The 15082-nt window shown below is 38.9% G+C and overlaps 1 protein-coding gene across 4 annotated transcripts in view; it reads left to right on the forward strand.

Annotated features, from left to right (window-relative positions):
* The window catches only part of LOC149817985 (alpha-1,3-mannosyl-glycoprotein 2-beta-N-acetylglucosaminyltransferase-like), a 57666-nt gene that overhangs the window by 19563 nt on the left and 23021 nt on the right, over nucleotides 1-15082 (forward strand). For all 4 annotated transcript variants that reach the window (XM_089986468.1, XM_089986467.1, XM_089986469.1 and 1 more), the window contains 5 exons: nucleotides 13119-13181; nucleotides 14162-14196; nucleotides 14462-14538; nucleotides 14675-14720; nucleotides 14846-14908. In XM_089986468.1, the coding sequence (XP_089842594.1) occupies nucleotides 13119-13181; nucleotides 14162-14196; nucleotides 14462-14538; nucleotides 14675-14720; nucleotides 14846-14908 (284 nt within the window). The remainder of the gene's footprint in view (nucleotides 1-13118; nucleotides 13182-14161; nucleotides 14197-14461; nucleotides 14539-14674; nucleotides 14721-14845; nucleotides 14909-15082) is intronic.

Raw genomic sequence — 15082 nt, forward strand, 5'->3', positions numbered from 1 at the left:
TGAAGCTTTCATCTTTGTGATAGAGCAATCCATCTCCAATAGTCCCTTTCAGATAGCTGAGAATACGCTTAATACATTCCATATGACAATCAGTGGGAGCATGCATAAACTGAGATGCTTGATTTACAGCATAAGCAATGTCAGGTCTTGTAAATGTAAGATATTGCAACATACCAACAATGCGGCGATATAAAGTGGAATCATGATATAATTGGCCTTCTTTTGCACTAAACTTATGATTTAAGACAGATGGGGTGCTGAGAGGTTTACAATTAATCATACCAGTGGTGTGAAGAATGTCAAGAGTATACTTGTGTTGACTTAGAGTGAGTCGATCATCTTGTCTATCGACTTCAACTCCCAAGAAGTATCGCAATGGGCCTAAGTCCTTCATCTTGAATTTGGCCATGAGTAAAGACTTGACCAAGGCAATATGTGCATCATCACTCCCAGTGATAATGATGTCATCAACATATATAAGAACCCAAGTAGTAACATGATCATTCTTATACATAAATAAAGAATGATCAAGTATACTCTTAGAAAAGCCATGCTGCTGAATTTCCATGGAGAAACTCTCAAACCAAGACCGAGATGCCTGTTTTAAACCATAAAGAGACCTTCTCAATTTACAAACCCATGTAGCCGCATCATGTTCACTATATCCAGGAGGTTGCTCCATATACACCTCTTCCTTCAAGTCCCCATGTAGGAACGCATTCTTGACATCCAACTGGCTAAGAGACCAACCATGCTGAAGTGCCAAAGTGAGGATCACACGAATGGTGCCAATTTTGACAACAGGGCTAAAAGTTTCCTCATAATCTTGCCCATATTGTTGTGTGAATCCGCGTGCAACAAGGCGAGCTTTATATCTTTCAATGCTACCATCTGGTTTACGCTTGATCTTGTAAACCCATTTGGAACCAACAACATTTCTATCAACAGGTCGAGGAACAATATCCCATGTATGACATTCATGAAGTGCTGCCATTTCTTCGTTCATAGCTTCAACCCAAGCTCGAGAATGGGCTGCTTGATGGAAAGTAGACGGCTCTTTCTCTTTGGCCACATTGGTTAGAAACAACTGAAAGTCAAGAGAAAAATTGTTGTAACTAACCCAACGATGGATAGGATGCCTTTCACGTGTGGATCGTCGAAGAGGGGGAGCCTCGTGAGATGGAGTTGAAGGGGCTCCTCGACGGGCATAAACCAAACCTGAAAACCGTGAAGGTGCATCCTGGATGATGGAGTTGTCTGCTTCAAACTGAATTGGTTCATCAACAACAGGATCTCTGATAGAGTCATATAGCAAAGTATCACAAAGCCATGGATCATAAGTAGTTTGCTCATATACCTGAGAAGTATCACAAGTGCTGAAATGGTCATCATCAAAAACAACATTTCTAGACACCTTAATCTTACCCAAAATAGGATCATAACATCTATATCCTTTATACCCATCGGCATATCCCAGAAATCTGCACTGAACTGCTCTGTCCTGAAACTTGTTACGTAAAGAATGATCCACATGGACATAACAAATGCATCCGAAAGCATGCAAATCATCATAAGAAGGGTGAGAACCGTGAAGCAAATAATAAGGAGACTGATCTCCTAATAATTCCATAGGCAACCTGTTAATGATATGCACTGCAGTGTGAAAGGCCTCAGTCCAAAGAGAGAAAGAAATATCAATATTGTGCATCATACTTAACGCGGTTTCAACAATATGCCGATGCTTACGTTCTGCTACTCCATTCTGTTGTGGAGTGTAAGGACAAGAGGAGTTACGTGTGATGCCATGGTCCTTTAAATATTCACTAAAATCATGAGATATGTATTCTCCACCACCATCACACTGGAAATAAGTGATATTTGAATTGAAAAGGTTCTGAACAAGAGCATGGAATTGTTTGAAAAGTTTGAACACTTCAGATTTAGATTTCATAAAGTAAATCCAAGTGTAACGAGTGAAAGAGTCAAGAAATAACACATAATAACGAGAGCCAGATAGAGATGAAACAGGAGCTGGGCCCCAAACATCAGAGTGAATAATTTCAAATGGCTTGGAAGCTCTTTTATTGATACTTTGAAAGGGAAGTACATGACTCTTGCAGACATTACAACTAGGACACTTATGATCTAATTTGACTTTGGGAATAAAACCCTGAGAAGACAATTTGTCAAGGAACCCTTGACTACAATGACCTAACCGACGATGCCAAGAAACTGGCTTATTACATTGCATAACAGAAGAAGACTGACTCAAATAAGCAGGAAAAGATGGAGACACGGTAGATGACGTCTTCAAAGTCCCGGGGGCTGCTTCGAAGACGTACATGTTTCCGCGTCGTTCACCCTTAGCGAGCATCTTCTTGGTTCGAAGGTCCTTAAGACAAACAGAAGACGGAGTAAATTCCATGGATGAATTTGTTTCATCAACCAATTTAGAAACAGATAAAATGTTTTTCTCAATGGCAGGAGTGAGTAAGACATTTTTCAATGGTAGTGTAGATTGTGACAAAGAGAGAGATGCATTTCCAGTATGAGAAATAGGGTGGTGGGAACCATCTCCCGTGACAATAGTGCCAGTGCCAATATAAGGAACCATGTTGGAAAGTTTACCTGCATCAGAAGTAACATGTGCGGCTGCTCCAGAATCAATATACCAAACTCCATCATCATTCTGACGCAAATTCATGTTGTTAAATGCAGTCATCAGAATTTGTTGCACATCATGTGGCAACCCTGCACTCTGTCCCTGATCAGTACCCTGATGTGCTCGAAAATTTCCCTGCGGCTGCCCCTGAAACTGTCTAACATTCATCTGTCCAGCTCTTGGTCCTGGCCTCCCTGCCTTGTTGCGATTCTGTGGGTTGTGCCAACAATCTGCTTTCACATGGCCACGCTTGTTGCAATGGAAGCAAGTAGGGACACGGGTACCTCTAGTGGCAGGTGGAGCAGTAGGAGTAGGAAGGAGTCCTCCACGGCCCATATGAGCAGCAGGTGGACGAAATGAGGTAGACCCAGATGTAAACATGACAGGATGAGGATCATCAATAAGATGATCTTGAGTCAAACTAACTTCATACTGTAGGAGTTTGGCCTGTAAATCCTCAAAGCATGGAAGTGTAGAGGCAACCTGTAATGCAGTGCAAAACATACGATATTGGGGCCCAAGGCTTCCCAATACCTGCTGAACAACATCTCTGTCAGAAACAGGATATCCAATAGCGGCCAACTGATCAATGATAATTTTGATATCCCCTAGAAATTCAGTAATGGTCTTAGTTCCCTTTCGCATAGATTGGAACTGCCATTTCAGTTGAAGTGCACGTGATTCAGAAACCTGTGAATAAGAGTGAGCAAGATGTCTCCATAGTTCTGCAGCAGTAAAATGGTCAGAGATAGTTTGTAATATACGATCAGATAACGTGGCAGTCAAATAGGCAACCACAGATTGGTCCTTCTGAAACCAAACATCATACGCAGGATTTGGAATAGCAATGCAACTCACCTTCCCATCATTACCAGTTACCTCTTGCGTAATAGTCATAGGTGGGGCGGGTGATCCCCCATCCAGATGCCCGGAAAGACCATGACTTCGGATAAACGGCAGAATTTGGCGTTTCCAAAGTAAGTAGTTATCATAAGTTAATTTGTGAGAAACAAGTTGAGAAAGAAATCCGGGGCTGATTTTAGAATCCATAAGGAAGAAGATCAAAGATGAATCAAACAATACGACAGAAATTCGTAGGTTGTACGGACAGAACCGTACGGACAGAAATTTTTGAGTTTTGGAAATCACTATTTTTTAGTTAATCGTGCAGAATGTACGATTTATCAACTATATTGCAAGAAATAGATAAGAAATCACAAGTTTGAGAAAAGAGGCACTTTTGAGAAATGAGGGTTCCCAAATTTGGGGAAAACAGAAATTAGGGTTGATAAAATTGGGGATAACAAAATATGTAAGAAGGAAAAGATGCACGATATGAGGAAATGAAGAAACGACGTCGAAATATAGTGATTCAACGGAGAAACAACAGAGAAAAGATGAAAAAAAAAACTTTCCTTGAGAACGCCCAAAAACGCACGTCAAGGTCCTTAGGGGCCTTCCAGATGATCGTGATTACCACAACCTGGCTTTGATACCATGTGAGAAATCAGATGTGGGAGTCACCTTACTATCGTAGCAAGAGATAGAGAGAGGTAAGAGGGAAGAGAGAAAAAAATGTTGGGCGACAATGATGTCTTCTCCCCTTTCCATTGATATTTATATGTTGTACGAGTGGTACAATACAATACAATAGTACAATACAGTACAATATGCTATACAATACAGTACAATACAGTACAATAGTACAATACAGTACAGTATGCTGTACAATACAGTACAGTAGTACAATACAGTACAGTATGCTGTATAAGTGGTACAATACAGTACATAAATATATTCATTTACATATACATATTTAACACGATGCCCTTGCCTCTGCTTCCCTTACGTCAGGATGGCGACAGTGCCCCTGACCTTCTATTTTGGTATTAGCTTGTTAAGATTGTTACTTTTGCAGCTCGTGCGACGGATCATGCTCGCGCTCTGCGACCCCAGTCGTCCATCGCTTACACTCGCAGACGCCAGCAAACTTGCAACTCTCAAAGGTAGGGAAAGATTGCACGGAAGACTTGGACAATTGAATTGAGTTCAATTAACTAAAAAAGGATCATTAAATGTATATATATATATATATATTTATTTATTTATACGAGTATGCATTTAACTCAATGACGCGGTTTCGCGATCCTTGTCCTTTACTTTGCCATTGCGCATCGCACAAAGGTTTTGTGTTGCACTCCTGTTTACGGTCATTTACCTTGCCGTCACGCATTGCACAAGGGTTTTGCATTGCACTCCTACTCGGTCTTTACTTTGTCGTCGCGCATCGCGCAAAGGTTTTGTGTTGCACTCTTGCTTATAGTCTTTACTTTGCTGTCGTGCATCGCGTAAAGGTTTTGCGTTGCACTCTTGCTTACAGTCTTTACTTTGTCGTCGCGCTTGTTGCCAGACTCTTGCTTTTGCATGTGTTGTTACTGCCTTGCTATTGCAGATGTCGCTCAGGTTCTCGCTCATTGTATACGCGTTTGAGGTATCCTCGTGGAGGATGCAAGAGACATCTATCACTCCCTCTTGCGACAAGAGTTCAGTCGGGAGCGAGCGACACATCCTCGTCTAAGGAGAGGGATACCTCGCAATGATCCTGGCTCTTCGTGTGCGCATTCCTGCAGAGTCGACTTGAGATTTTAGGGAGCTGCGCAAAAGCATCAAAGACTGCCCCGAATCGAAGCATTTGGAAGGATGTAACTGACTGGTTTTGCTCGCCTTCTTGGCTTATCTCGGGTGATCCCGAATTGGGGGTTCGAGCGAACTTCTTAGCGGGTGTTCAGTTGAGAAACCCGTATCCCGTCTATCGAGGCCGGTATCGAGTCATGCAAGACATGTAGATACCCCGATAGCGGATGTGATTCGAGATAATCACATGCATAATGTTGGCACAAGGTACTGTTGTTTCAAAAGATAGAGTAAAGTTGATAAACTTTACATATTTGTGAAACACTCCTGTTGAGGCTTTTATTGAGGATTTATACCCCCTTCATCCTAGAGTACTTGTAGTCGTGCACGACACGTCTAGTACTGCGATGATCGGATGAGACGGTCGTGCGACCTCGAACAACGCTAAATGCAAAATGCTGTAATCACATAAATGGCCTCACATTCGCCTTCACAGGCAAGATGCTCGAGTGGTTTAAAGACCACAACATAGAATTGGTCGTTAGTTAAGCAACCCCTAACGCACCCGTTCGCTTCTAGTTGTCTGTCAAGGGAGAGGACAAATCGGTACAAAAACTCCAATGGACAGGTTGTTAACAACCACCCCACGGGCAATGATCCAGCCTCCTCAGTCATTGGAGTTAAGGGGAAAGGGGCTACATTAGTTAGCTCAACACTTTTGCAGAAGTTGGATGCATCTGTGACACTGCCTTCTTTGGGAATCCTCTCTCGGCTAAAGCCGACCCTTTAGGAATGGACTCAACTAGCTATTTGGGTTATTGAAAATACATAGAATAACAGACACTCGAACTAGTGTCAGTTGTTTTTATGTTTTGCCTGCGCGTACCCGCGGGCCAGTAATATCGAAACATAAAGTCTGTTCACACTGGTCGATCACTTGCTTGCTCGGTAGTTCAGTATGCTACTCGTTGAGCTGTGCACGCCTGTCAAGGCGTTACTCTAGTTGGTTAAACTGCTTACGCTTTGCGGAGTAATAAGGAGCTTCTCATACTAGTTAAATGCTTATAATAATAACATTATGCTAGTTGCTACATATTAGCATGTGACTTGCTTTACCCCTTGATCGAACTGTTTGGTGCTTATTGTAGCGTAGCACTTGTGGGCTTGCATCTCTTATGATTGATGTGATTGCATACAGCTCGTAATCTACGAACTGGTGGCAACTAGGATTGATGTGGTCGCTTGTTTTATAAGCTGCTTACATATTGTTGAAATGAAATGAGGATCTTCGAAACACGAGCTTTGATTAACAAGAGCAAGTGTCAAGAATGACACTAAAGCATAACCCTTAAAAAGGGTATAACTGGAAACAAAATAAAAATAAAAATGTATTCTTTATTGATATGAAAAACCAATTGCTTAAGAAGCATTGGAGTAAAATACAAGAGGGGCTGCACCCCTTTATATACACAGCTGAAAGAGGACTCAATAGAGCTGTTGGGCACAGTCCAACAACTCTATTTAGAGCTGTTGGAATGTGTCAGTCCAACAGCTCTATTGCTAGTCAAGTCTGGACAGGACTTGACTAGCAACAGTCATTCTAGTTCAAACTGAACTAGATGACATAAAGACAAAAAATAAAAATAAAGGAAAAAAAATACAGAAAAGAAAGAAATTAAAAATGTATTTATATATATATATAATAATAATATAATATTATTATATATACATATATGTACAGTTTTACATTTTAACACTCCTCCTCAAACTTACGGTACAATGAGCGAAAGTTTGTCTAAGAGAAAGTGAAATCGGGGAGCAGCGAGAGGCTTTGTAAAGAGGTCTGCTAACTGATATTCTGAAGTGACATATGGCAGATCAATTATCCCGTGTAGATATTCCTCTCTGACGTAGTGACAATCCATTTCGATGTGTTTGGTGCGTTCGTGGAATGTTCTGTTACTGGCAATGTAGATCGCACTTTTGTTGTCACAACACATTTGTGAAGCCTTTGTTGCTTCAACTCCCATGTCAGCAAGCAGTCGTCGGAGCCAAACTATTTCCATGGTCGTGGTTGCCATGGCTCTGTATTCAGCTTCGGTGGATGAGAGAGATACCTTCTGCTGCTTTTTACACCTCCACGAGATTAATGATTCCCCTAAAAAGACACAAAGGCCAGTGGTTGAGTGTCTGTTATTGGGATCACCTCCCCAATCAGCATCAGTATATGCAATTAAATCAAGAGAAGAGGAGGAAGATAAGAAAAGTCCTCGTGAAAGAGAGGACTTGATGTATCTGATAATACACATGACTGCTCCCATATGAACAGAAGTAGGAGCATGTTGAAATTGACTTGCTGTATGAACAGCATGTGCTATATCTGGTCTGGTAATGGATAGATAGGAAAGTGCCCCGACAAGCTGTCTGTAAGGAGTAGGGTCTGCAAGAAGTTCTCCATCATCAATCTTCATTTTAACATTAACAACTTCTGGAGTGTCAACTTTCTTATCATCAGTAATACCAGACCTGAAAACAATATCAAAAGCAAATTTAGTCTGAGATAATAAATATCCTCTAGGAGAATAAGCAACTTCAATGCCTAAAAAATATCTCAACAAGCCCAAATCAGTCATTTCAAAATGAGATTTAAGAAGTGTTTTGATTGTTTCAACTCCCTGTTTATCGCTTCCGGTGATGATCATATCATCCACATAGAGAAGAAGCACAATGATCCCTGCATCAGAATTCTTAATAAACAAAGCAGTGTCAGTTAAACAGAATTGAAAACCAATATCAATCATAACACGACTAAACCTATCATACCAAGCTTTTGGTGCTTGTTTAAGTCCATAAAGAGCTTTTTCTAAGCGAAGGACTTTACCCTTAGGAATACTTAGACCAGGAGGGGGTTCCATATATACTTCTTCAACTAGCTTTCCATTTAAAAAAGCATTTTTGACATCCATTTGAAAAATAAACCATTTTTTGATAGAAGCTAAGGCAATTAAGGTTCAGACAGTAGTCATACGAGCCACCGGAGCAAAGGTTTCTTCATAATCAATCCCATATTCTTGGGCATAACCTTTGGCTACTAAATGGGCTTTATATCTTTCAAGAGTACCATCACTCTTGGTTTTAATTTTATAAACCCATCGACATCCTATAGTTTTCTTCCCTGGAGGAAGATCTTGAATATTCCATGTAGAAGCCTTTTCAAGTGCATCTAATTCAGCTTTCATGGCTTCTATCCATTTGATATCATTTTTTGCTTGAAAATATGTGGATGGTTCTTCATATGAGTGAATTAATGCAATAACTGCCCTATATGTGGGTGAGAAAGACTCGTATGATACAAACTTTTCTGGAGGCCTCGAGATTCGGGATGATTGTCTAGTTGGAATGTTAGAATATTTCTCAAGTGCACATGGAGTATTAGACTCTTGTCGCCTAGAATATTGAATACTAGTATCTCTATGAACTTCTTCATTTTCAACATTAAGATCAATAATTCTTGGATCATCATCAAAGTTACAATCAAGGTCATATTCATCAGATGTTGATGTTAGATCTAGCAAAAAGGAGTACTCAGTGACGTCTTTTAATTTTCTAAAATCAAAGAAGCTCTCCTTTTCAAGAAAGGAAACATTTCTAGACACATATAGTTTATTATTTTTGAAGTCAAAACATCTATAACCTTTCTGGTTTTCAGCATATCCTAAAAAGGCACAGGGAATCGCACGAGGGGAAAGTTTATCATTTTTGTCAGTAAATATGAAACATTTGCACCCAAATATTCTTAATCTAGAGTAGTCTGGAGAAATGTTCATAAGTTTTTCAATGGGAGTGATATTTTGTAACGAAGAAGATGGCATCCTATTAATGAGATAGGTGGCAGTTAAGGCAGCTTCTGCCCAAAAGTCTTTAGGGACTTGATTTGCTATTAATAAAGTTCTAGTGGTTTCTATAATATGGCGATGTTTTCATTCTGCCAGTCCATTTTGTTGAGGTGTATAAGGACAAGATCTTTGATGTGTGATGCCATGCAATTTAAGATAATTTTGAAAATCTGTGGATAAAAACTCTCCCCCTGAATCTGTGCGAAAAATAGTAATATCATTTTGAAATTTGTTTTTAACCATATTATGAAAAGTTTGAAAGTATGAAAATACTTCAGACTTATGTTTGAGAAAGTACATCCACGTATGTCGGGAGAAATCATCAACAAAAATAACATAGTAAACAAATCCTCCTTTAGAAATTACTGGTGCAGGACCCCAAACATCCGAGTGTATTAATTCAAGTGGTCTTGAAGAGAAAAAGGTTCTGTTCTGAAATGGTAATCTTTTCATTTTGCCGAGAATACAATCTTTACAATCAAATGATTCAGAGTTACAAAATTTCCCTAGATTTGGAAAATGTTGGATTTTGGCTATATGTGGGTGACCAAGTCTCTTATGCCACAGTTCCAACTCTATTTTTTGAATATTATAACAAAAAGCTTTCTTCGGCATTTCCAAAAAATCCATGTAATAGAGTCCTCCTTCTCTATGGCCTTCCCCAATCAGCTTGCCTGACTGGCGATCCTGTACCCAACAACCATGAGAAGAAAAAGAAATATTACACCCATAATCAGAAATTTGAGATACAGATAAAAGATTTAAATTTAATTTGGGAACATGTCTAATTTCTGGAATAAAAAAATTTTTTGTTTTATAATTTTTTTCAAAATCTCCTATTCCTTCTATTTCAAGAGAAGTCCCATCAGCAGTAAAGACCTTTGACACACTTGTTTTATTTTTAACACATTTGGATAGACTTTGATTATTTGGGGTCATATGAAAAGATGCACCAGAGTCAAGAAGCCAAGAAATTTTACCTAAATCAGAAAAAGATGAGGCTGCTGCGCCGGTTGAAGCTTCAGATGAGGAAGAGGCACCTTTGATGAGAGGCTGAAGGATCTCCATTAGTTGGGCCAGGGAAACTGGTGCATCCTGATCTTTAGGCTCCGATCCAGCAATTGCAGCTCTTTTTTCTCTCAGCTCCTTAAGTTTGGGACATTGTGGCCTGTAGTGTCCCGGTTCATGACAGTGATGACAAATAACTTTCTTCTTATCATAGTCACCATTTTGTCGGTTAAAGTGAGGAGGCCTATATGATCGAACATGATTCCCTGGTCTAGACACGGCTAAAACAGAATCATCTTCAATTTTTAAAGAACCTTTTCGGAGACGATTTTCTTCCATTGTTAACTCTTCAATAGTTTCAACAATAGAAGGAATTTTTCCCCGGTGAAGTAGGGCCGATTTAGTGGTTTCAAATTCCGGCCTTGATCCAGTGATAAACTGGTAAAAATGTTCAACATCGAGTTGTTTCTGACGAAGCTCGATGTCTTCGGCACAATGCCACTTTGGTTCTAAAAGGGAAAGTTCTTCCCAAAGTTCGGACAACCCATTGTAATATTCACGAATAGTTTTGTCTCCTTGTGTCATCATTCGAACTTTTTCTTGGAGGTTGCACACGTGTGCAATATCTTTAAGGGAATACATATTCTTAAGGTATTCCCATGCCTTATCGGCATGATCAAATTTGGCAAGACTTGAGCATTTTTTAATGTCAACGCTATTGATAAGCCATGACATTATCTTCGCATGAGATATTCTCCATTCTTTCCATTTCTTCTCGTATGAGGCAATAGCCTTGATTTTCTCTTCTTCCGATAGAGGGACGTCTTTATCTCCCTCCTTTTTAGTAAGAGATATCTTAGGTTCCGAATCGGAACCATCCACAATCCCCCATAAGCCTTTTCCCCATATATGGTGCTTCATGATTGAAGCCCATGTTACATAGTTCGTATCGCTTAGTTTCATAGGCATGATGGTGACTTTATCATTGTCATCCATCGATTACAAGGAGAGAAAGAATAGGGATAGAAGAGAAACAAGAAGGAAAATGAGAAAGAAAGAAAAAAAAACAAACAAAACAAGATGTGAAATCTTCTCCAATGAAGTGATAAAACACTTCTCTTCAAGTGGCGAACACTTTTGCAAACGGGCACGGAAACCGAGGCAGCTTTTCCTCAAGATTTAGTACTTCCGCGACTCTGATACCATGAAATGAAATGGGGATCTTCGAAACACGAGCTTTGATTAACAAGAGCAAGTATCAAGAATGACACTAAAGCATAACCCTTAAAAAGGGTATAACTGGAAACAAAATAAAAATAAAAATGTATTCTTTATTGATATGAAAAACCAATTGCTTAAGAAGCATTGGAGTAAAATACAAGAGGGGCTGCACCCCTTTATATACACAGCTGAAAGAGGACTCAATAGAGCTGTTGGGCACAGTCCAACAGCTCTATTTAGAGCTGTTGGAATGTGTCAGTCCAACAGCTCTATTGCTAGTCAAGTCTGGACAGGACTTGACTAGCAACAGTCATTCTAGTTCAAACTGAACTAGATGACATAAAGACAAAAAATAAAAATAAAGGAAAAAAAATACAGAAAAGAAAGAAATTAAAAATGTATTTATATATATATAATAATAATATAATATTATTATATATACATATATGTACAGTTTTACATTTTAACAATTGTGATATAACTGCTACCGTATGATTGCTTATGAATGGCTTGTGATGCAATGGTTTATGCCTTACGATTAATTTAATTACTTGTTGATGGACTGAGCCATTTTATGGTAATTGTATGTTTTACGAGTGCTTGTCTTATTCAGTTGTTTTGTTTGGCTGTCAGATAGAGTTAGTTACTCTTAGCTTATAGAATCAACTGGATTGCCATATCTGCGTGTTCTCATGTGTCGTTTATACCTGCTTTGAGGTCCTATTTGAGGATTGTCATATTCCTTGTGGCAATAATACAATGCGTAGGATTATATGCTTCTGTGTGGAGTGATATAATGCATATTGTTGAGATACATGCTTGTGCCCATATTGTAGCTACTGAGGGGTCAATGGTTCAGAGCAGTCGATTAATGATGCATGTATCACCGAGTGGGGTGTCTGTCGAGGACCTGATGTCCAAAGGATTGCGAGGGCGTGTATGATCAAGACCAGGTACCCGTCTAGAGTGGTAGATTCTCTGTGAGGATGTACACTGTCCACGAACGGGTAGCCGCAAAGACGGTGAACTCCTGTGAGGAAGTGTATGGTTCAAGATCAAGTATACCATCTAGGGCAAAATTCCTTGTGAGGTTATATATTTCCCTGACCAGGTGATCCGGCGTTGATCTTGTTGATTGTAATAGTGGCTATCGACCCTAAGACCCATAAAATGGTAAGTGGCCGTAATTTGCAAGGACAACCTTATCCTGTCAAAGAAATGGTGTGGGAGATACCCTTCCATAAGTGCCTTATCAATGAACATGTTCATGGTTTGTATTGACTTTTTTGACTCTTGCTTTAGTGCTGATATCAGCATGAGTCATGTTGTCTATGCCAGATAATGCAGCCCATGATCCTGGCTCCTAAAAGGTACCAGAGATAAGGCATTAACATTTGACATTCTCTCTCTCTCTCTCTCTCTCTCTCTCTCTCTTTTTCTATGTGTATACACATATGTGTGTGTATGGGTTTGGAGGGGAGAGTAGACAGTGTTTCATTAACTTTTAATTTTTGAGTTTGTTAGTAGACACTGCTCATAGCTCATAAGGAATAGTCTTAAAACACTATTTTTGTCTTTCCTTTTGCATGCCTTTGTGCAAACACATAATATATATTTGTGATGAAAATGTCGATGTTGAACTTTATGGCTTTTATCTGCTGTATATTGTTTTTATTTGATTTTCCCTTCAATTTCAGAAGAAAAGAGACATCAAGATGAGGAGTTTGGGCAATTGAAGGCTCTTGTTCAGGATCTTGAAAGTAGGTTAATTTGTTCTTACTCTTCCTACTCTTTGTAACTAAATCATTTCTTGGGATATGTTTCAAGGTGAGGTAAGGATTATATGATACTCATCTCATGCCATTTTATAATTCACTTTGAATTTTCAGTGCGCAGAGCAACTGGCTGTGAATTTTTGCTAAGACAATTCTTATTTCTTTATCTTTAGCTGTGTTTTCTCTCTTTAGTTTCAGGCCACAGGTGGCTATGTGAGGATTAGGAATGTTGTCTGCAAAGATTTCTTTGAGATTGTTATAGATCAGGAACGTGTGCATTTTAGTCTGTTATCTGAACTGTTAACCTAGAAGAAGTCAAGCATGGTTGTGGGAAAATTAAAAAAAAGAGGAAAAGTTGCATTGCATGACTGCTCTTTTAGCTGAACAGTTAACCTAGAAGAAGTCAAGCATGGTTGCAGTAAAATGAAAAAAAAAAGAAAAGGAAAAAGAAAAAGAAAACTTATGTTGCATCAAAGCATGACTTCTAAGATCTGAAATTCAGCAGTTTCATGTACTGGGCTGAATGTCAAAGATCTACAGTAGTTTACTTATCTTGGCTATATGCTTTCCTGTTGGAAAAAGGCAAAGTAGTATATTACAGGTCAATTTACTGTTATCAATTAAAGTCACTGAACTTTAATACAATTTTTAGATCTACCTCTCATCTATACAAAACAACAACTACGTCTTCATCCCAATACAATTGGGATCTACCTCTCATCTATAAACTCCAAAAATCGTGTCATTCTTTTCCTACCTCACTTATTTCTTGACTAGATCCATCTTTGCTCACCTTTCTTTCTAGTTGAAGAATTCCCTTGGTGACAAGGAAGGGTAGGGTGGAACTATTTCTTCATCATATTACATGCATAACACAGTGTACAGTGTACAGTGTACATAGTGTATCAGTATATTATTTTATAGATCTACCTTTGGCTCCAAAGATCTCATACCTTTCTGTGCAGGAAAAGGCATAAAGGAATTATTCAGTGTGTTAAAGGTGCAGAAAGATTCTATCCTTAATCTATTTATTGATTTACTTTGGTTCACGTTTGGGAATATGACACTGGGTGGAAGTGATTTAAAATTCTGTTCCCCGCTGGTGGGCTACTGGGTTCTATTAGTTGTGGGAGCTTCAGTTTTGCAAAACACTTCTCCAGATCCTGCCAAACTATAGATCCATTGTTACTAGACTAAGATACATTTTTTTCCTTAAAAATTTTAGATCCTATACTTACAACCATTTTTCATGCCTGAACTATCAGGAGCCAGTGGCAGCTGTAGTAATCATGGCGTGCAATCGTCCTGACTATTTAGAAAGGACAATTAAATCTATACTGAAGTATGTTTTTACTTTCTATTTAGGTTTGCTTTATGTTAGCACTTATTATATTAATGTGGGTATGCATTTCTAAGTTATTCCATGATTGTGGTCTGATGATGCATTGGATGTGAACAAAATTCTCTCTTATTTTCAGGTATCATGGACCTGTTGCTTCAAAATTTCCGCTTTTTATATCTCAGGCATGTTAGTCTGAACTGAACTTCTGAAGCTATTTTAGTGTTCTCACGTTAACATTTCTTACTGTGACATGTGAGTTGTTTACCTGGTTGGCCTGATGGCACTGATGGGCTTAATGGATTTGCAGGATGGCACAGATCAGAATGTCAAAAGTAAAAGTTTAAGTTACGATCAAATAAAGTATATGCAGGTGAATTGTGTGTTTATTTAATTGTGTTTTGGTAATCAAGGTGGATTTGGTAACTACGATCAACCTCAGTTACATACACATGAAGACTCTTGGCATGAAACCCCTTGATGTAAAATTCATCTATCTGCAATTAATGCACATTTTTTTAATATTAATAGTGATGACATTTGGCGT

This window comes from Nuphar pumila, chromosome 13 (genome assembly GCF_984573655.1).
Source record: "Nuphar pumila chromosome 13, dmNupPumi1.hap1.1, whole genome shotgun sequence".
NCBI lineage: Eukaryota > Viridiplantae > Streptophyta > Magnoliopsida > Nymphaeales > Nymphaeaceae > Nuphar > Nuphar pumila.